The following is a 22,127-nucleotide window of genomic DNA, read 5'->3' as shown; positions in this document are numbered from 1 at the left end:
CGGTTTTTAAAGAGCTGTTTTTCTTCACGCGAAGCTAATCGTATGCAAAAAACGATATGAAACTAAAGCTCAAAGAGACATATGCACATTACTACACCGAAATATAGCCTCTTGAGCCAGTAAGAACCAATGAATGGCTTCCATGTGCTACGCAGAGAAAGCCGAGATCGTAACGATAAACTGTAGATCACTGACCTTGTGTACATTCCAGAGCTTTAGCGTAAGTAATATTCAAAGTTGGGCACCTACAGAGTGACACATATGGTATCCCAGTGCACGTTGCTGAGAGAGTTGAAGCATTGCTATATGAAGTCACTAAAAGATGGCGCACTTGAGACGCCGGGGGGACATGCGCTTCCCGTCCCATGTCCACGTGTCCAGCACATGCCCCGTCTTCTCTCTTTGGTGTGCTCTCTTTCAGCGCTTTAAAATAAAAGCCCCTTTGGCTGTCGTTCGAACATCGACATATGCGCAAAGAACCGTGGAATCAATTTTTACTGACAGCAAAAATGGAAGCAAGTCTTCTTCCGTTTCCCTTTAAACGTATACATAGTGGCTGCATTGTATGTCACATGCCGTAGTCGTGTCGTGCTGTGTGCACTAAGCTCTCACTTTTGGTGGCACTTTGTTCTCCAAGGGGAGGGGGGGTCAACGCCACTGCCGTGCACTAACATCTCCTTGTAGGTTCGTGTAAATAATGAAAGACATTTTTTTGGCGGATTTTCAAGTGCTATTTTTGTTCGTTCAGTAACTCTTTTATCAATTTGAGTGAACTAATCAACTTTTTAACCACTTGCAGCACGGCATAAACCACAAATCCCGAACAGCGTCCTTTTTGTGACGGCAGCTGCATTATTAAACGCCGTGCTACAAATAAAAGGCGCTCCAAAATACAAATCTCTACGGCATGAGCGTGTGCTCTGAAAATACCACATCTGCTTCCGCATCTTTAGTGGGCGCTGCCATGGCTCACAGCCGTGTTAATTGGTGCAGCCACGGTCGCCATCTGCGCTCACTAGCGGCCGCACTCTGAGCCCCTGTTTTAACGTGCGATAACAACGCTTTGGGAAAACCGCGACGGTCAAAGCGACCTCTCGGCTACATAGCTTTACATGGGATTTCTGTAGACGCTTAATAATATTATAATTAACGTAATAAAGCATCAGCAGAAATCTTACGGAAAGCTATTATGCGCATCTATTTTGTTATATTGCTAGCCATTCTGTGAGGAAGGTGCAGGTTGACACGGTGGGGGGTACTCAAGAGGGCGTCGGCGTCTGAATGTATCGGGCCGGGTAGGTAGACGACGCGAATGTGGTACTCTTGGAGGCGGAGAGCACAACACGCTAGGCGACCGAATTGATCTTTCAAAGACAGGCAACAGAGTGTGTGGAGATTGGTAACAACGTCGAATGGGCACTCGCACGAACAAAGGTGAATTTTTCTGATCGTAGCACGGAAAAACAGTCATTCTCGATGACCTAATAGACGGCTTCAATTTTTAGCGGTGTGCAGTTCTCATACGCAGCAAAGTACTCCTCAAAACTATGCTTTCGTCCGACGAGAACAGAAACTTTTTTCATACCGGAGATGTATTAGTGTATATAGACGTATACCAGTTTACCAGACGCCGGCTGCGCACGCGCACCCGGCATGGTATGGCTCACCCATGCCACTGCGCGTGCGCAGGAGATGTCCTGTAAACCAGTGTACGTCCACGCAAATACGCCTCCAGTATGCTGAAAGCCTGTAATAGTACCGAGGCCGACGGGATTAGTATACGTGCGTATTTCAGTGCGGGGCCTGTCAAAATGATTCAGTGTAGATGGGTATGCGTAAAGCGGCGTGGCGTCGTAAAACCATCTTCACATGCCAAAAGCTTCCACACAGGCCGAAAGCTGTGGCTCCTGGATATAAGTTTCGTAAATGGGGTATAGAGATAGTGGCAAAATGACGGACGAAGTGGCGAAAGTACGAGCAGAGACCCGTGAGTCTGCGAGGTTTTTTTTTTCACAGAAGTCGGTTCAGGAAATTCCTCAACGGCGCAAAGTTTCGCAGGATCCACGAGAGCGCCATCTACAGCGGCGATGTAGCCGAGGATGGCGAGCTACCGGAGTCAGAAGCATCACGTCTTAAAAGTGAGCAGGGGCCCAGCGTCGGTCAGGCATCGAAGAACAGACTCAAGACGCTGAAGATGAGATGGGAGGTATGGAGAAAAGACAGCAACATCGTCGAGGTAACAGAGACAGGTCTGCCACTTGAGTCCCCTGAGGACGTTGTCCATCATGCGCTAGGGAGGGGCAAGAGCATGCAGAGGCCCAGCGGCATGCCATTAAAATCATACTGCCTGTAAGGTTCGACGTGTCGTTTTCTTTTTTTTGTGTGTGTGTCTTATTGTTTATTGTGGGATTGCCCGCGAGTTCGACAGAAACCCAGGCCTTATTTTTCGCTCTACTGCGACGTTTCTTCTAGCGTGTTTACAGTGAACGACACGGGCATCATAGGAACTAAACAACCGCATGGGCCGTTGAACGCTGCAGAGGTGTCAGATGCTCTTGTGTTGCGGGCTGGCATCCGGTCTGTTTGGAATCCCGAAGGTTCGTGTTCACCCCGCCGGTCTTTGTGCACGGTTGAGCGTGTGATACGCGATGTTGCGCAATCCGCGGGTCACTGTACGGAGGAGAGTGAGAAACCCTGACATCACCTTTGACGAATTGGAAAACTCCAAACTGATGGCAGAGGGAGCTCTAGTTTAACTCTTTTACTTTTATGCGCGGAGGTGGTGGGGGATATTTTCATATTTAACCGCCACCGCTATGCTTTTCAGAGGTCGACTTTTCTGGAGCTAGGTGGGCAGACCGAACGCTCGAGTAGCCGAAGAGAGGGTCCGTGGGGCGGCCAGAAAGATTGTTCATTGCAAGTCGTTGTTAATACTCCGTACATATTTCGTGCTTATTAATAATTTGTCTTTTGTCTCTCTCGAGTTTCCGTAACGTACGCAAAAATTCTGGACAAAAGTATTTCTGAGCGGGAAACGTTTATGAACGCAGTTTTTTACATGATATAAGATTTCACTATAAAAATCAATAAATCCGCAGATTACCCGACGGCAGTATTGCATTTTTTTTTTGTTAACGTTCTTACTATCATCAAATGCATTCCCATTGATTTTCTTGGCACGCAGACTCGGATGGAGCTGTCTTTTTGCAGCGACAGCTGCCAAACGCCCGTTCCCTGGGTTCCTCGTCGTAGTTGTGCTTAACCAGAGGGTGGTAACCGTGGAAGTAAACGAGTGTGACGAAAGCGGAGAAATGCGGAATCAGAAGGTGGTTACCCGTGGTACGAGGAGGGCGTACATTGCGAGACAGTAGGAATGCGTAACCCCCCGGCTGGTAACCGAGGAACATGGAGGAAAAAAAAACTGCCTCGGAAGGAGGAGAGAGTATGGCGAGAGCGAAGAGAACCACAACCGAGGGCTGGCTACCACGACAACCACCCGAAGAGTGGTTACAGTTGAAGGAGGGGAGAGAGCAGGTAGAGGGTGGAGGAGTATGGCACGCGCCATCTACAGCGGCTGCTGCGAAACGCGCCGACCGAGAAATGGAAGAGCGGCCGTGGCGACGCGCGCCTGGAACGGCGGCCAAGAGAGGAGGAGTGTTAGTCGAAGGAGGAGCATGTCTGGAAAACTAAAAATAGTGCTCTGTATCTATGCATATATACATGTCGCTGTCAAACTCTACCTGGGTATATCTCGAAATGAAAATATCCCCCCCCCCCCCCCCCCCCCTCAGCTGTCGCTCTCACCGGCGCGCTGAACTACCAAGTACGAAAGAGAGGGGACGGACCTCGCAGTAACCGGCATCCCGACAGAGGCTTTCACCATAAATTAGTTGCAGTCGAGACATAGGCCAGGCCGGCGTGCCTCCGTATCTACGTTTCGAGCAACCCTACCCGCCACCCCGCGCGATCCCCGTCCTCCCCCCGCGGGAGACTCGCATGTCTTCATGCCTTCGTTTCGGTGCACTTCCCCTTCTTCCCCTGCCCAGCACCCCTGAAAGGGCGAATTCGGGTGGAAGAGGCAGCCTCGGCGCGCAGAAGAAACAAGAAACACCGCGCGTTTCTCCGCGGCTGCTGCTGCCGCCCATTTGCGGTCGACTCGCCGACGCCGCTGCCAGGAGGATGGGGGGGGGGGGGGGGGGTGAGACTCGAGAGCGGCTGACTGCACTAAGTGCGCCTGCTCACTTGGGCTACAAATTAGCGTGGTTACCGCGTCATCGCTGCTCTAGATCTAATGATAGTATTGCGTTTCAGCCGCTCTCCGTCGATGTAATAAAGACTCTTGATCGTCGTTTAAACCCAACGCACTGAATTTAGTAGGATCACTGTCATTCGTTAGTAATTCCTTCCGTGCAAAGAAGGCAGCGGGTCCCGGCCGGCTCTTGGAAGCCACGGCCGCTATTCAGGCGTCGAACAGCAGCGGGAACGCCACCGCGGGGACAGATTTTCGCTGAAAGGTTCGTGTTAAGCAACAGATTAGCCGATGAAAATGAAAATGAAAATTGATTTTGAGGAAAGGGAATGACTCAGTAACTGCCTCACGTATCTCGGTGGACACCCGAACCGCGCCGTAAGGAAGGGATAAAGGAGGGAGTGAAAGAAGAAAGGAAGAAAGAGGTGCTGCAGTGAAGGGCTCCGGATAATTTCTACCACCTGGGGATCTTTATCGTGCACTGGCATCTCACAGCCCACGGGCGCCTTTTGCGTTTCGCCTCCATCGAAACGCGGCCGCCGCGGTCGGGTTCGAACCCGGGTACTCCGACTCGGCAGTAATTTTTCATTATAACAACCAGAGACGCCAGTAGGCAGTGCGACAGCTGGATAACGCCGCTGTGAAACATGTCGCTCGCGTGCTGTTCAACCATGCCGTCCTCTGCGGTTGAGACTCGGCACGTTCGTTGGATAATAATTCCTCCTCCCCCCTGCTATTACTAAAACTGATGACGTAGACCCCACAGCCTGGTTGCCGGCCCGCTTCTAGTTCTAGCCTACCTTGGATTTAAAGTCGCCCATCAGGATCGTGTAGAGTCGATCACACTGGTTTGGCGGACGCTGAGAACTGCGCCTGCGACGCCTGGCGGCATGTCACCGGGTTTGAGATCGATTGGCAGATAGCGCCACGAGCATAAAAATTGTGGAATTCGTGGCCAACCGGGACACAGGCCTGTTTCATTTGCGGGTTGCGAGCACTGGCTCTTTATCATTGAAATAGCACTCCCAGCTGAGCCAGAAACCCGTCACGCTGCCGCCATACTGCTCGCAGCGTAGTTCGCAGTGCTCCACTCAGTGATACAGAGCCAACACTTCCGACCCGCAAATCACGAAGGCCTGTATCTCGGTAGGCCGCGAAGGCTGCAGCACCCACGCTCGTGGCGGTTTTGACCACGTGACCTCGAACCCTGCGACTGCCGCCAGGCGTCGCTCGCGCAATTCAGAGCGCCTGTCTTACCACTATGGATAAGTGTGATCAACTCCGAACTGCGTTTGTGCTCTGCTTATTGCTGCTTCTACGTCTTCGTAGAACCTTTCGGCTGTCTCGTCATCATGACAGGATATATAGGTGCGTAGGCCTGGACATCCTTCATTTTGTTCCTCTCATTAAGTTTTATTAGGATAGCTGCCACCCTCTGTTTAAGGCTGCGTAATTCCTCTACGTCACTAGCTATATCATTATTTATCAGGAATCCCACACCTAGCTCACGCCGTTTCGCTAAACCACGATAGCATATAATACTTAAATGCCCTCAACACTGTATATTCTTCATCGGTCCTCTTAACCTCGCTAAGCTTTACGACATCCCATATAATACCCGCTTGTTCCTCGAATCGCACTGCTAGGCTAACCAAATCGAATATTGCCTGTTTTTTTCGCACACTGCGGAAACGCTAATTAAAGGTGAGAAATGATAGTAGAAAAGGTTCTCGTTTCTAAAAAATCTGGTGGGATTTGACAATAGGCTGCAAAACTAGCGCCGAAGCTTTCTAAGGGGGGCTGCAGTATTCAACACTACGTGTGTGATTAGTTTTCTACTGCGAAATAACCGTTTGCTTGTTTTTGGTCTGTTTTTTAACCATGGCAGCCGGTGCCTCGGTTCCGTCTTTTAGTGCACCGGTGGGCTTGGATGTGCTTACGGTCCTCCCCAGTCGACAGGAGAGTCATGCAGAGCTATCTGCCATGTAATTCTTGGGAAGATGAATTGAGTCGCGGGAATAAACCCCCTTGGTAGGTCTGCGGAAGATAACGCCACTCGCATATCTTGTGTAAAGACAGGTTGGTACGACGGGGGTATGGTAAACTCTGAGCTGACGCGTACGGGTACACAAGGCTGCCAGGGTCGCGTACAGAGCGGCGTAGAGCAACGGCACAGTTGCAAAGGTGAGCGAGAAACGTGGGAGGGGCAAAAAGAACATATTTGCGGCTACGCCGGTTGTACTGCGACGCCGATACCTGCCCCGAATCCTCCTTTTCTCCGCTTTCATGAATCTGAAAAATGATGAATGTATTTACGCGTATCATCAAAACGTGCTCCGCGCCAACTTTTCTGACCATCTTTCAGTCATTCTTGAGCTTCAGCTCATGAAAAAGCTTCGTGGATTCTATGGATCATGAGAGATTCTCTGCCCGCTGGGCAGTGGGAACGTTGCCCGTCAGGTAGTCTTTTTCAAAAGTATACAGCCCAAGGAGTCTGCTCTTGAGGCGGGAGAAACTTAGTCCTCAACCCTCCCAAGCTTAGCAACTGTCAAATGTGCTTAACAGCCCCGCTACACGGCTTGGAAGCAAACACCTCCGGCTGTATATTTTTGACAAAGGCTGTACGGCCTTGGAAAAAAATAAAAATTCAGCTGCGTGCTTGACCAGAAGCCAATGTGAGGCTCTGATTTACCGTTCGTGAAGTGTTCGGAAGTTCCAGACAGTGGCCAGAACTGCCCTCTTTGAAACTTGGGGATTTGTAGCGTCTGAAGCTCAGCAGAAGACCAGCAACACGGCCTGGAGCCAGCTGAAACCAGGCATGCTTTCAGTGGTTACTTATAATTATGACTGTGCATCACTTCATGGGTGCTTTACAAGAGGCTGGTAACATGCGCGTCGACAGTGGGGGAGCTTTGGCAGAGTTTGAATATGATGAAGAATTCCGCTACCTCCCGAGGAATAACTTTCAAAATGCATTGGGTACCACCAGCTGGTACAGCATATGCACATCCTTGGTGAAGCAGGCATGCCCTACCTGATCGGTTGCACGTTTGGAACTGGCATAATCGAAACCTGGGGACGACGCGCAGGACTTCCAGCCAGATGCACAGGACAGACATCGTAGTCATTTTTCTTTATTTCATTCATGAAGGAAACAAAACTGGCCGGGTAACGATGCTCATCGGCGGAATACACACAGGTACGAAAAGTACAAAAATATCGCACAAGAATTTTGACGCAGTAGAATCACGCGTTTGGAAGATCAAGGCACCACGCTGTACAAGAGCCCTTCTCTGATATTTTATTGAGTACATAGCGTCCTGGAGTGGCACGAAGAAAGGGCCCGGTAACTGTCTCCCAAACGGCACTTGTACAAGAATCCACTTGCAAACTGAGATGCACATGACAAGATCGATACAAAAAGAAGTACACCTGATTCACTTCCTGTAACGCAGCTCTCGCATACACACTGCATGCTTGTACATGGATATGCAGATAACATACAACGCGTGATACCTCAAGAACGCTCACACATACAGAATAAATCACACACAAAGATGCACTTCATCAGACATGACACCAGCTGCCAGACTACGCTCGATGCGACTCCGTTGAGCGTAACCGTTTGCCACGGTCTCCGACGACCGCTTTGAAACGCCACAAGCCTTTGCGCGCAGACAGTATTGGTTGGGGCACAAAGACAAGCCAGCTCGCGAGTGCACGTAGTCCATCATGCCTTCGCTAAGTCTATACGTAGGACATGGTACTGTGGCTGAAAGAATGGCGCAATAATACTACACAAAACAAACAAAAATAAACAGAACACCACATCGCGGAATCAGAAACAATACGGATGCGCGCTGAAGTCTGCATGCGCATCAAAATAAGCACGAACTTCGCTTTGCAACGCAAAGCGTTGTTGTGGGCTACATACAGCGCCGAGCGTCCATCATTGTGGGCTACAGTTGGTGATGCGCATCAAGATTTCGTCGCGCGCGCATGCTCTGGTCACTGCTCTGGATAAAAAGTTTCAAATGGCACCCTGAGTAAATATATATGTTGTAGTTCTACATTCAGTCGAGGAAGCAGCGTAAGGCGTAGCTGCTCTCGACACCTTCGAAATTTCCAAAGAACAAATTGTGTTTGAAAAAAACGCACACAACGCACGTTTATTTAAACGCGTGGTGTGGCTTTTTCAATCCGCAATAAATTTTCTTTGTACTTCAACCTTGGCTGCAGTATATCTGCGCCTAATACATTCTTTTGTGTGTCTCTACTTGGATTTCGAATCCGGGAAAATGACTATGAATTACACGTATTATCACTGCAGTGGTCGATGTGTGATAGGTATCCTTCGGCAATCGCGTAATGACGTGATAAGACGAAAATAGCAAGACTTTCGCAGTGCAGCCCTGCACACAGCGTTATTGTCTTTAAGTATGGATTGGAGCTGCACCGCTGTAGCAAAGAACGATTAATTAGTTTCGGTCCACCACCTTGCTAATTTCCTATTTCGCTTTGGGGTTTCATTTCAGCTTTAAGTGTGGTGTTATTTGCCCAAGTTTAGGCAATATTCAGCTGCGCAAAGCCTTCAAAGCCAGCGTTGTTCCTTTAAAGTACCACCTGAAACGCCACCTATTGCGCTTCACCTCATCAGGCGTTTGGAATGTCTATCGGTAGCCCCAGTTCGTGAAGCCCATCGGACAAGAAAGATTCGAATTATCATTTAGAGCGAGACGCAGAATTTTCACAGCATTCGCACTCAATAGGCGTCGTGGAGTTGATCAGATGGTCAACTCTACGACGGTGGGATGGTTAACTCCGGACTGTCAACCATCGCAGCGCGAGGACAAATACTTTCAAACATTTCGAGAATCACAAGAAACCATTTGTTTGATCGTTGGCTTTTATCAGATGTTCTGTTGACGGTTAATCGTAATGTATCTTGCATCTCAACAGTGATAGCACGTATACGTATAGCATGCAATGATGCTGATTGTTCCTTGCGTTCGTTTCTGATATGGCTGAGTGAAAACCGCAGTCGGCAGAATGTATCTGTTCTGCTCACACTCACGCGCGAAGGAGCAGCCAGGGCTGGTGATTCTCAAAGCGACTTTACGGCAACGCAGCGACGATAATCGCCTCGGCACACAACTCGCCTTCGATATGCAACTCTCAAATGGGCCACTCAAGGCAGCGAGTGGCACGCAAAAGTAAGCGCTTTTCCGACAGTATGCGTGAATCTGGGTCAGTTGGTAAACTTCACGGAGAACTTTTACAGCATTATGCAACCACAGGGCGACTTACAGGCACAGACGATGTGGAAGACGGACGAGCGCCTTTCATAGCGTCCGCGTCTGCAAGTCACCCGCTGTGGTTCCACTGTGTTTACGCACCAACTCGCCCAACTTTCGGTTATGTTGTATTTAACTTTACAATGCAGAATAGATTGTACAGATACAAATAAGACCGACCCACGAGCGCTCATTTGCGACTAAACGTCATATTCTAGAGACGTGAGCCAAAGGTTATCGTGTTCTTTTTTGCCTTTGTGTACGCGCCATTGTCATCATCGGCACCATCACTATTCATACGCACATAGTGTGCGCGCACGTGTTAATAACATTTAGCTGGAAGTCAGCGCTCGAGCATCTGTGAGGTTAATACTTGTTCCGTCTGCTCCCCGCCAACAGCCGGTCGATCAGAGGATCCTGCCCAGGCGACTCGCACCAGCACGGGGCAGTTTCCAACTGTCCCGCTGTGCAGGGACTGCTCCGACAGGAAACGAGTCCTTCAGGACGGATCCGTGAGGTTGGCTCATCGGCAGCTTGATCCACTAGACCACTTCGACGCCTCCGGTCTGCTGCTTGCCGTTTCCGGGCTCGGTGAGCACATCCCCCCAGTAGAAGCCCGCGGGCCCCTTCCCGCAGTGGATGAGGTATCGCCAGCGGCCTGCCTCCCGGTCGTAGTACCAGTAGACGTTGCTCACGAGGCAGGTGGCGCTGAGCACGATCGTGGACAGCGGGATGCATATCCACAGCGCCACTTCGAAGTGCTTGCTGTACGGATTCTCGAAGGAGTAGGAAAACAACACCAATGGCACGATCAGCACCCAGGCGATGAGCACGGGTATGAAGATGAAGATGGTGGCCAGCTCGGTGTTGCGCTGGCGTCGGCGCCGCTCCATCTCCACTTGGGCCGAGCCGACCGCGGCCTCGTCGGACGGCGCCTCGGTCGTCGTGGCGGCGCTGAAGAAGAATAGGAGTAGGCAATACAGGGGCGTCACTTGGGTGGGGGGGGGGGGGGGGGGTAAAAGCCTGGTCCGGGGGTGTGGATCATTGCGTACACAACTGCTACGCCTCTTCAGTTTGTTAAAAGATATCACCTAGCATCAATGAGCAGCTTAACATGATTTAAACTGCTGCGCGTTACTTGTGTATAGGTTAACAGATATGTCGAATATCTTAACAGGTGGTTTCGCGAAAGATAAAAACAAGAACGAAAATGAAATATAGCTCATGGGAGAATTCGACCTTCCAATTTGTTCGAATTGACGCTTTGGTCCCGGAATTAAGTGGAGCCCGATTGGGCTCTAGCTAACTAGATCTCCGAAAGATTCGAACATATTTTCGGTCCCCTCTGCATTACCGAGATTCGATTGTATGCGAATGATTCGCCGCCCTGTGGCCATCACAAGCACATGTTTTTTTTAAACACGCAAAAAATATAGTTGCTACCTCTGCATTTATAGCTTAATGTGCCAAGTATAGTACTTACACTCCGAGTTCCCTCACCCAATCCCGGGTATATTATGGCTAGTATCACTATTGAGCGAGAGGGTGTATTACTGGTGAATGTGTGCACACTGTCCAAGTTCAAGACGGGATGAACCTTCACAAACAACACTTCGACTTCTGCGCGGATAATAACAACTTGTGTTCACTGCTGACACTATAAGAATGTACTCATGCTGACACTCATGGATGCATCCGCTGACTTTCTAAACTGTAAATATATCTGAAAACGCTTAATTTTCTTACCATTTTCCCTCTGTAACAATATATTTTACTCTGCTGAAAAAAAAAAAGGGGGGGGGGGGGGGGGCTCAGATTGAAAAAGCAAATAAATAAAAAGAAGTGCTGTGAAGATTTTGCACTTTAACACCCAGAATAATTGCTAAAGGCAAACAAAAGTGGCATGAACTTACGTCCTTCACCTTGTGAAATGTACACACGAATGCACACACACGCACATAAACATACATTTATACACATACCTTCATACGCTGCTCTCAAGCCTTTCATTTTAAGACCCCGTCCATACTACATGTTTAAGCAACGCCTAACTTGGCCGCCAGCTGAATGTGTGAAGCACCTTCATCATCCACGCATAGAGTACAGCTGCGTGCATGATGCAGTTGCACTTGTTATTCACTGCTTGTCCTGCATTTCACGCACGTCGTCTCACCGGGTTGTTCACAAAATATGCGTCACCAATTAGCCCTAGCTGCTACGCCAATAATAAAGGAGTAGTTGTGACTTGGACACTGATATGAACTCGGTGTAGCTATAGCCATATAGCTGTCAAACTTGGAGGGATGTGATCAGCCATTTTTACTACGGCAGCTCAGAAGAAAGAATTTTTAAATGACCCATCTTTTTTCCCCGCATATTACGAAGTTCATACAAGCTGCGCAACCACCTACTCCTCTCAAAGACTGCTTGCCAGTTACATTTTGAAGCGCGCCCTTCAATCTTGGTATATTGCCAATAACCTCATACCGTTTTCTTCATGTTCTTTTTGTCTTTTTTCGCGATATCTGTGCCCACGATGTATGTAGTAGCATAAAATGCTGCGGAGGTGCTTACGCATCCAGACAGTCGGTTGAGTAAGACCGAAAATTGGCGGCAAAAGCACTGCATGGATTCCTGTGATTACATCCTCATTTTTTTTTTTTTGTTACGATATTTCATAAGGCGTGTTTTCGACTTCGCACGAAGGACAGGCTGTTCAGTCGCGCGGAAAAAAATGATTACATCTTCGCGTGAGTCATGTGTCAAAAAGGGCGCCCTCATCAATAGCGAGGGGGGGGGGGGGGGGGCAATTCGCTTAATGCGTACTATTTGGTGGCACGGTGATCTGGGAAGGAAGTCGTTCAGGGGAAAACGCAACGCATGGACACTGCGGCCAATGTTTTCCTGCAAACTGTTCTTCCTTTGCGTTCTAGTGGTTGTGACGCTACCGAGAGCTGCTACGCACAAAAACATCACCAGCCGCTAACAAGCAACCAAAAGACTTACCAAGTACATTACAAGACCTTGCATGGCACTCAGGATTTTCAACCATGAACTGCTTTCAGCTCCCATTCTCGGCAGATTCAGTAAAACATATTACCTAAAACCGAGGCTAAGTTGACGCTGAAACTGAAGTCGGAACCGAGGGTGCAATTTCCAGCTTTGAATAAGACACGAATTTCCGTCCGTAGTGCTTTCATATAACCCCCCAACCTTCCGAAAAAGAAAAAAAGAAAAAGACTGTACTAGCAGGACTCGAAATCACGCCTATGGGGAAAGCTAGAAGCGCGGTTGACTGCGGCTTTTGAACCCCTCGCCACACTGACACTGTTTTTTTTTAGTTATTGAACGTGTTTATGCACAGTTGTTAAACTTTATGCACGGCGGTTATCTACAAAACAGCTCATGCACTGAACACAGCCACCACTGCAATGTGAGAACGGCACTGACCCAAAGCGAGTGGCCGAAATTATGGCCGGTGGCCCTGCCCCAACGGCATTCTGAGTCACTGCGCGAATGAACAGGTAGTGGCGCCAACTGCACTGACAAAAAGTGGAAGCAGATAAATCTAGTTAATCTTCATGAGTCGTCCTTCATATCGTTTCATGTTATACGCGTTCCATGATCGGCCGTGTACGCAAATGCGAGAAACGGCTGAACGCGTCTGAATTGGCTGAAGCAGAAAAGTGGGCGAACGCCGCCCTAAACACTTGGTCGAGACTTATTCGAAGAGAGCAGCTAAAGGCATCGTCATGATCAGCTCTAGGACGTGGACGCCGGTCCTGCAAAGCATTTCATGCCAGCACTTAATCGAGGTGCGGAGATAGGCAGCAATGTTGTTTTCTTTTTAAAAAAAAAAAAGATAACAACGTTGCAAACAAATTATGCAAGAACAGGGTGCGTCGCTTTACTCACGGAGTGGCCACTGTTGCCAGCGAGCTTTCGGCCACTTCTGGCTCCGGGGTCGGCATGTTGCGGCCGGCGGGAGTCGCGGGGTCCTGGGGCAGGTTGTAGCTGCGGATCTCCTTGCCGAAGCTCGTGTAGATGCCAGAGTCCGCCGAGTCCGAGGGCACGCGGCGCACCTCGAACACCTCGGAACCCTTCTTTCGGCCGGCCTTCTTGGGGCCCGAGAGCACCAGGCGGCCCTTGCGGCTCCTGGGAACCCGCAGGAAGTCCCTCGGCAGCGACGCGTACGGGGAGCCGCGGCCGATGGCGCAGCCACTGCCGTTCTGCGAGGGATTTTTTTTTTGTTTGTTTGCCCAGGGATCAGCCGGAGGAAGGAAGCTCGCGTGGCCGGCGATTAAGCCGGCTTCATAAAGTACGGGCCACCCATTGCTCGCGTGGACGCCGGTGATGGACTGCGAGCTGCAACCAGCGCTGCTCCGGACGACTCCTACGGAAATTACGCGCGAAGCGCGGGGGCCATTGCGTAACCACGCCTCCCCTCTTTCTCGCTCTCCTCACTCTCCGTGGCGTCCAAGCCAAGGCCGACGGAAGGCTCGGACAAGGAAAAAAAAAGGCTATGCTGGATATTCGAAATGGTATTGGTCACTTTTCTTTTGTCGTCGTTCTCTCGCGTGGTCGTCCATTTCCTGACATGCGCTCGCAAGATCGAAATCGTCTTGCAACATGAATGGGTCCTTTCCAAGGGGAAAGTGGGCGCGGGCTCTCTGGCTTCTCTGCGTCCCCTGTTACTGGCTGATAGCGGCTGTCATGTGATTTGCAGTGTGCGTAGAGGTCTCGCGGTATGGTCGCACCAGAAGCGAAGGGTTCGTGGACGACCATTAAAGCATTAATTCAACGATTCCCGCAGTGAACAACAAAATGAGAAAAAACAGGAGTATAACGGCGAAAGAAACCTGCATACGGACGTCTCTACATTTAAGCTAATTCCTTTCCTTGTACATTAAATCCGGCAGCGGCGCATATGGTAGTCAAGCAGTTAAGGTGTTGCAATGATGAGCAATCGACAGCTTCACCCTTGCAGCAAGAAGAAGCCAACACGTCTTACAAGCGTTGACACGGAGCGCGCGCATCTTTGCCAAGATTTAGAAGGTAAACGCTTAGCGGGAAGTCTCAGTGGTGTCCCTGTAGGAGTCATCGATATTCATCTGAGCTCTCAAAGTGTGGGCATCTGCAGACGAGCCTCAGTTAGGTGACACTGAATAGTTCATGTGGTAAAGACCCATTTCACGCAGCTGTGATGTTCTTTACAGACATGCACACACCCCGACATGTTCAATGAAGAGAGCGTCCAGCAGAGGGCCCGTGTGATACCAGTGATAAATAATTCTGGTGTGCCGTAGATATGAAAATGACAGAATGGGGAGGCCTGATTCCAAACCTGTAATAATTGTTATATTTATTTTAGACGCATTCCTTAAGTCGGTGTACAGTTTCTAGCCTGAGAGAAATTCCATGAAATGGTTGTAGTCTCTGAGCCATTACGATACAGGGCGATAAAGAGTACATTTTAGTTATGTTGTAGTTCAGTTGCGCTCTACTAAAATCCTGATATTTAACAGTAGTCATTCTCTGTGTTTCACCTCCGAAAGTACCAGAGTTACGGCAGCTGAAAGCTTCGATCTCAAATTTTACTATTTTGGTTCCTCCACGTGTAACCCAACTTTCAGCGCAGTGGCCTAGATGTCTCGCCGCTAAAATCAGGAAAAAAATTACGCTCCCTAGCTCATGGAACAGCTGAATGGCTTAGAATACGTGGTATTGCTAGTTTTCATCAGGGCTCTTCCTGCGCGACACAGAAACCTAGGTTAGCCGCACGAACATATGTCGCGCTTACAGTAATCCAAAAAATGAGCAATAGTAAGGGACTTGTGGCTGAAACTACGCTGGAAGTGGATTCACGCAAGATACTTAGTGCACACGTAAGAGTTACGTGTCCGATGTGCCCCTTACATTTCTCATGGGTCGACGATTCAGAGTCGGGATCAGGCGCTCACGCAGTGGACCTAATGAATGCGAAACGAGCGGCAATGGCGAAATGTACTGCCAAGGCGGCTGCCATCTCCCACCCGTTTCTGCAAAGCACCGATCAACGCAGCGCATAGCGCCGCGACTGGCCCTCACCTCGTCGTCGGAGCACCGGCTCACGTCTGCAGTGACGAGGATCTCGGGCGGCTCCTCTTCGCCGGCGTCGGTCACCCTGGGCACGAAGCCCGTGGAGCGGACCGAGCCGTCCCGGTTCATGCACAGGCGCGTGATCTGGCAGCCGCCGTCGGTGCGATCGTCGGCCCTGGACTTGAACGAGTAACGGCCCGCGAAGGCGTCCTTGGAGCGCGGCTCCTTGGCTCCGCCCTCGGAGCCGTTGTCGAAGCTCGAGAGGCTGGTCGAGTCGCACGATTCGTAACAGGACGGCACGGCTGACTTGTCGTCCGCGGCGGCTGCTGCGGCGGCAGCCTTGAAGACGTCCCTGACGGCGCCTAGCTGCCCGCAAGGGATCACGTCCAGCCACTCCGGCGCGCCCCCGGTCAACGCCGACAGCGGGCCCTCGGCCGGCCGCTTCTTCTCGCGGCGCGACGGTGGCAGCGACCGGTGGCCCGCGTCCATGCTCGCTGGTCGGCTCAGGCCCTCCCACTCACCGCGCGCCAGTGCTGGGAATAGCAAGCGCAACGACCGCGTCAGCCACACCTGTGCAATTGCGCGGCCGTGAGCGGAATTTTTATATTCATCGCAAATGCGTTAGTGTCTTGCCCTCTGCCGCCCGATGTGAAAGAGTGCAGCGAGTGCACAGTTGCATGAATTAGCATCGCATTAAGCTTGAAGTTTACGTGACGGCGGCTAATGAACTCTCGGAATGCTGTCGCCACCGTAACCGTCAAATAAATACATTTTATGAGACTGCTTATCCTATACTTCATCTGTCAAGTCACAGTGTGGTGAATTTCGTCGCACGAGTTCCAAAATCTCGTAACCGGATTATATATGTGATCTGTAGGTACCTAAAAGTAACTTTTAACTTTAAAGGCGTACCAATATGTACGCAGTTGCAGTAACATTTATTTGTAGCTAGTACAGAGTTTTAATGTTAGTCATGCTTTCAAGCGAAAAATTTTTTGTAATACTCCGATCACTGAACTCCACCAGTTTTTCATAATCCTTTAATGCCCAAACGAAAAAAAAAAAAACTTTGTATAAAAGCTATGAACTTCCAGTATTTGGTCATTCGTTGTCCCAACGTCGCAGAAATATAAGAAACTGGTGGGAAAATGGTCGGGCGCATACAACATATCAACAGCAAAATTGAAGACTATTCCCTCACCTGCCAGCGCACCAGTAAGGGCACATAAATTTTAAGATGTTTATCTTTGGGGTTAGCTTTCGCAGAGAGTTATCGCCCCGCAGGACTCCTGCATCTCGGACGGCCGGCGCTTTAACCTTGCTTCGATAAATAGCCTATCAAAGTCCGTTTCTGCAATGAAGTGAAGAGTTCAAACACATTTACGAGCATAGGTGAAATCTGTTCGTCTTTATCGTGCGTGGTACGCCGAGCAGAGCAGGTTTCAAAATCTCTGAATTATGGCAATAACCGCAATCCTGTACTCAACTCTGCATAAATGCGACTGCCTAAATCGAGAATCGAGAGTTCCAAATCGTGCTGGGCATTCGAACACATTTGCTTCAGGACGAATACTGACTGTTTCAGTATGCCGCACGCAGACATGCCTTGCTGCCGAATCCGCCGCGATTATTTCTATTTCTTTGGGTGAAAACGCGGTGACTGACCTTTACCTCCTGCGGAGAAAGAAAACACTTCGAATGTCTTAGTCTTCTATTGGCAATTCGCAGCATGTATCCTCAACTAAAGGGAAGAGAAGAATAACGCAACATAACTAAAGCGCGCGTTATGGCCGATTCACATGCAAGCGATTGAGCGGCGCGTCGCAGCGAAAATTTCAAACTTGGAACCCGCAGATCATCGCAGCGACGACTCAAAACAGGTTTTTCCACCGCGACGGCAGGATTCACTACCATTTTCGCTTGCATGCGAAACAGGCTTTATGCTTAAAAGGGGTTTTCGCCTAGAAACAAAACAAACGCCCATATTCGTTCTCTTTTGCTGCAGCCATAATACCTATACCTATACTTAAAGCAAGCACGCAGTCAGTCAGACTAGTTGGGAAAATAAAAATAAAAGGTAAGGTGGGAGAGAGAGTGGGAGGGCTAAAGGCCTAATTTCAAGATTGGAGGTGACAAAACTCTCCAGATTAAAGCGAACTATATAGCAGTTCCTCCGTTCTTTCTTTCTTTCTTTCTTTCTTTCTTTCTTTCTTTCTTTCTTTCTTTCTTTCTTTCTTTCTTTCTTTCTTTCTTTCTTTCTTTCTTTCTTTCTTTCTTTCTTTCTTTGTTTCTTTCTTTGTTTCTTTCTTTCGTTCTTTCTTCCTTTCCTTCTCTCTTTCTTTCTTTCTTTCTCTCTTTCTTTCTTTCCTTCTTCCTTTCTTTCTTTCTTTCTGTCTTTCTTAATTATCTCCAGGGATGATTGACTAGACATGTTACGTTAATGAAGCGTAAAAGTTTAATGTAGAGTAATAAAAATTGAGGTATGTTCTCGATATGATAAGGCAGCTGTTACTTACGAAAAATACGCCGTTGCTGGAGGAAAGGAGGAACGCGATCACAAGGGGCGTCTACATAAGGCGTCCTTGTATGGTCGAACAGTATATAAACCAAATAAAATGAAGCGTTTGAAGTTTCGGATGCGAATCCAACAACTTGCCAAGTTAACACCTATTCGATTCGTACGTTGCATTTCTCAAACCTTGGAATATTTAGCTTTAGGACGAACTATTTCGATTAACACTGCAAGTGTGGAACAGAAAGAGGCTTAACCATTCTGCCCATGTCGTTTCTAAACAAAACAGTGCCGCTCCCACCAGAAGATAATGCTCCTGTGCTGAGGTTCCTTTGGACAGAAACAGTATCTTTTACAATGCAGTTCTGCAGTATGCGGGAGAAAGATGTCTGACGGAAAGACAGTAAAATAGAACGTCAAGGCGAAAGCAAAACTAACGATCATGCACGCCTCTGGACATCGGAGTTGAAAACCTGTACACCTCACTTGCCTCTGAGCACGCTTATTTTTCGCCGAACGGGAATAATTCGCACGGTTGTCACGACCGATCTATTTATTGCTGGCAGGTGCGTTCTAGCCTGATTTCTTGTCCCTAAATAATCAAATACAGCAGGAGAAAAGGCGCAGAGTACCCTGCGTAGCATGATAATCCGAAAAAATAATGAAGGCAAAAAAAGAAACCTAGGGCTCGTACAGTAAAAGGCGGTGCAAGGGGACATCGCGGCGCCACGATCCGCCAAACACATCTACCCGCAGCGCGTGACTTGAAAAATTCGGGGGGGGGGGTCGCCGTGCAGCAAACCGAAAAGATGCCGACAGAGAGCTCTGAAATGCTCGGCATTCAGTCAGGCAGGATAACGCGCGCCCGAACGTTACGAAAGCTGGTTCGGTTGCAGGATCCCGTTTTCAAACGGTTACCTTGCAGAGCACGTCACCCATTGACTTCGCTCGCCGCCTGCGAATTACTAGTTAGAGATTGCAGCCACACCTGCAGCATCTTTTCCCATCCTTCGGGCCGTGCTCAGCAAGAAAGCTGTTCTTCTTTTCATCCCGTCAGTATGTTGAACAGAAAGAGAACACTGTCTTGGCAAGTTTACTCTCTTGCAGTGTGCAGCGTACCTCACTACACGGAGACACCGGCTTAATTCGAGCTTGCTCCGTTGGTCCGGCGCAAAAATGCAGTCACCCACAAGTAGTACTTGATTCCATTCAGCGCAAAAACTGGTTGCCGTAGCCTCTGTCAACTGTTATTACCACGCAAAAAAAAAAAGAAACCGAAAGTTTCCGAAGCTATAGGCACAAAGTTTAACTCACTCAATATTAAAACTTTGCTGATAGGAATGTAAAAAATTGGTTATGAACAAGCTGATTAAAAAGAAAAGGTGCCATAAAAAACGAAATAAAAAGGAAAAAAAGGGCATACAACCGAAATCTCACATGGTACAGTCAATCCTGAGCACGCATAACAATTGTGAGCCGAAACTGCGTTTGAGGATTTCGCAGGAATCTAGCGTGTTCTCTCGTTAGGCCTGTTTCACACGCAAGTGAAGACGCTCGCGATTTCTGCCGCCGAGGCGCAAAAGCCTCATTCGAGCCCTCACGGCTGCTCGAGCGTCCAGAGCGACGTGCAAATTTTTCGCCGCGACGCTCCGGTCAATCGCTCAATTCGCTCAGTCGCTTTAATGTGAACCAGCCTTTAGTCTCTCGTAGAGTTACTGTATAAGTACCTACAGTTGCCCGTAGATCTGCCAAGCTGCAGCAGAACGCATCCAAGTTATGCGGCGAAGCCGCACTTCGCGTTTGCAGGAGACGCTATCCGATGCAACTGGGACGGGGAAATCATCGAAAGATTGCCTTCGGCAATCCTATTCCCCATATTTTAGCGTGGACACAGCTGATTTATATCATTATACCGAGTATAAGACTGGGAAAGCTTGTCTCACTCTGCGGCTTTGCCGCATATCTTGGATGCTTTCTGCGGCAAAACGGCAGGCCTACGCGCAACTCTAGGGACTTATGCAGCAACTGTATAGTCTATCGCGGCGTGGCGCGACCCTCGTGGCTGCACGCTGAAACAGCGCGTTAGTGCGATGCGCACACTCTACTTGCCTCTCTGTACGAGCGCTTGGAGCGTCGCGCTGAGCCCGAGAACGCAAGGTTGCTCCCGACCATTCAGCTGTCAGACGTCAGAAGCGAAGCGTTCTGGCTAAAAGGATATCCTCCCCGTGACGGTCGGCGGGACCTTGGAATAGCTGCCCCTTTTCCCACTCTCTCTCTTTCTCTTTTGAACACATGGTCTACGTTTCACGCCCAATGCTGAAGTAGGCGCTGAATGGAGAAGCGCGCGTATTGAGTTTTCGCGCAATCAAGCGCGCGCCAAATCTTGGCCATTCTGGCTAGCTCTTTCGAAAAGTGGAGGGAAAAAGTGTTATATGCAACTGCAGACCCCACGAAGCGCAAATGGACAGCCATGGCTTTCGGATTCGGAAACTGCCAGTGAGAGATATTGCACGGTGCAGTGGGCAACGTGCTTGGCAAATGTTAGGCCCCATCAAGAGTTATTACCGCTTGCTGAGTTTTCGAATGACTCTCCCCTCCCCTCGTGTGGTCGGTGCTTCAACGGAATTAGACCGCGGAGCTCGTTCATACTCGGCTCATAAAACGTTACCGGGATTATACATGGGCCGAATATCTCTGGAAGCATTCGCATTTAATTATATCGAAACGGCCTTGAGTTGAATTCTTCCTTGGCTTCTGCACGGCCGATATAGCCCATTAGTCTCTTTTTTTTACTTTTTTACTGTTCTGGTCTTCGTCCTTAACAAGGCTGACGCTTGTTTTCCTTATGGAACAGATTTGCACCAGGAAAACCAATAACCATTAGCGACCATTTCTTCCACCGAGTCGCAGCCGACATGCATCCCAGGAAACGTAGGAGGAGGAGGAGTGGGGTACATTCGGCCGAGGGCTACAATTAGCGGGTCTAGCAGCGTCCTCGTTCGTTCTTTATTTCAAACATGGGGTGAGGCTGCCCGCCAGAAACACGGGAGGTATAGGCAGCAGCGCGCTACGCCAGCCCAAGGCGTTCCCAGCTGCAGAGCCGGGTGGCCTCCAGCGGCAACGGGCTCGATCACGCTTTGCAAGTACGCAGTTATAGGCGGTCTACGCCACGTCGTTACCTGTTGCGGCAACACGTTCCTCGAATCTATCCAACTGCTTCGTGTGTCAGCAACCCGTTCTCGAGGTTACGCAGCTCCACCTGTGGCGCGTCCTGCGATGCACAAGCTGCAGGCATGACGATTATAGAGTATACGACTACGGTATTTTGTCTCTTTGACCTCCTCTTCCCCACCCCTCGTTTTTTTTTTTAAAGATGCCATAAAGCGATTACAACAGTCGAAAGAAGTTAATTCCCCTATGCAACATGCAACGCACGCTGACCAACGCGAAGACATATTTGCATTGGCTGTCTCGTGAAGGATACCTGCGTCATATTCGCTATTTATGCGTCCTCGTTTGAAGAAACCGAAAATGGAATGGAAATGGCTGTTCAAGGCAATCTAGCTTTCAGACTAGCTACGCCGGTCGTCACTGTTTATTTGCGTTTGCCCTTATTTTAATGCTGAGGAGCGTCAACATGGTGTTAGTGAATGTTTCGCGGTCTTAAATTGGTTCATATAGTTTCGTATTGTGCTGTTATGACGAGAAAAAATATTTATTTTTTATTTAACAACACTGCAGACTCCTCCTGGAGTCCAAGCAGCAGTGGGCAAAGAAACAAACCAAAACACGGGAACAAAAGAGCAAAGAACAAAAATCGTGCATTCACACTTTTCAAAGAGGCAATAAAATCCAGTACCTCCTTACAGTCCACGATGTCAACGAGTATGCTTCTTAAAGCTATGGAGCGGTTTGCAACTTGTATCGAAGGCATGCTCAGGTGACGCCGGTCTACGTGCAGTTGTCATTTTTTACACTTTCGAAAATCTGATTT

The 22,127-nt window shown here is 49.2% G+C and overlaps 1 protein-coding gene across 3 annotated transcripts in view; it reads right to left on the bottom strand.

Annotated features, from left to right (window-relative positions):
- Positions 1 to 7,367: 7,367 nt before the first annotated feature.
- LOC149350271 (uncharacterized) overlaps positions 7,368 to 22,127 on the bottom strand; it is a 54,366-nt gene continuing 39,606 nt past the window's right edge. For all 3 annotated transcript variants that reach the window (XM_089579268.1, XM_089579267.1, XM_089579266.1), the window contains exons 2-4: positions 15,631 to 16,154; positions 13,459 to 13,772; positions 7,368 to 10,497 (exon numbers count right to left, since the gene is read on the bottom strand). In XM_089579268.1, the coding sequence (XP_089435394.1) occupies positions 10,086 to 10,497; positions 13,459 to 13,772; positions 15,631 to 16,110 (1,206 nt within the window). In that variant the 5' untranslated portion in view covers positions 16,111 to 16,154 and the 3' untranslated portion in view covers positions 7,368 to 10,085. The remainder of the gene's footprint in view (positions 10,498 to 13,458; positions 13,773 to 15,630; positions 16,155 to 22,127) is intronic.

The sequence above is a fragment of the Amblyomma mixtum genome, chromosome 3 (genome assembly GCF_055824585.1).
Source record: "Amblyomma mixtum isolate Tamu chromosome 3, ASM5582458v1, whole genome shotgun sequence".
NCBI lineage: Eukaryota > Metazoa > Arthropoda > Arachnida > Ixodida > Ixodidae > Amblyomma > Amblyomma mixtum.
This window is presented reverse-complemented; position numbering and strand designations above follow the sequence as displayed.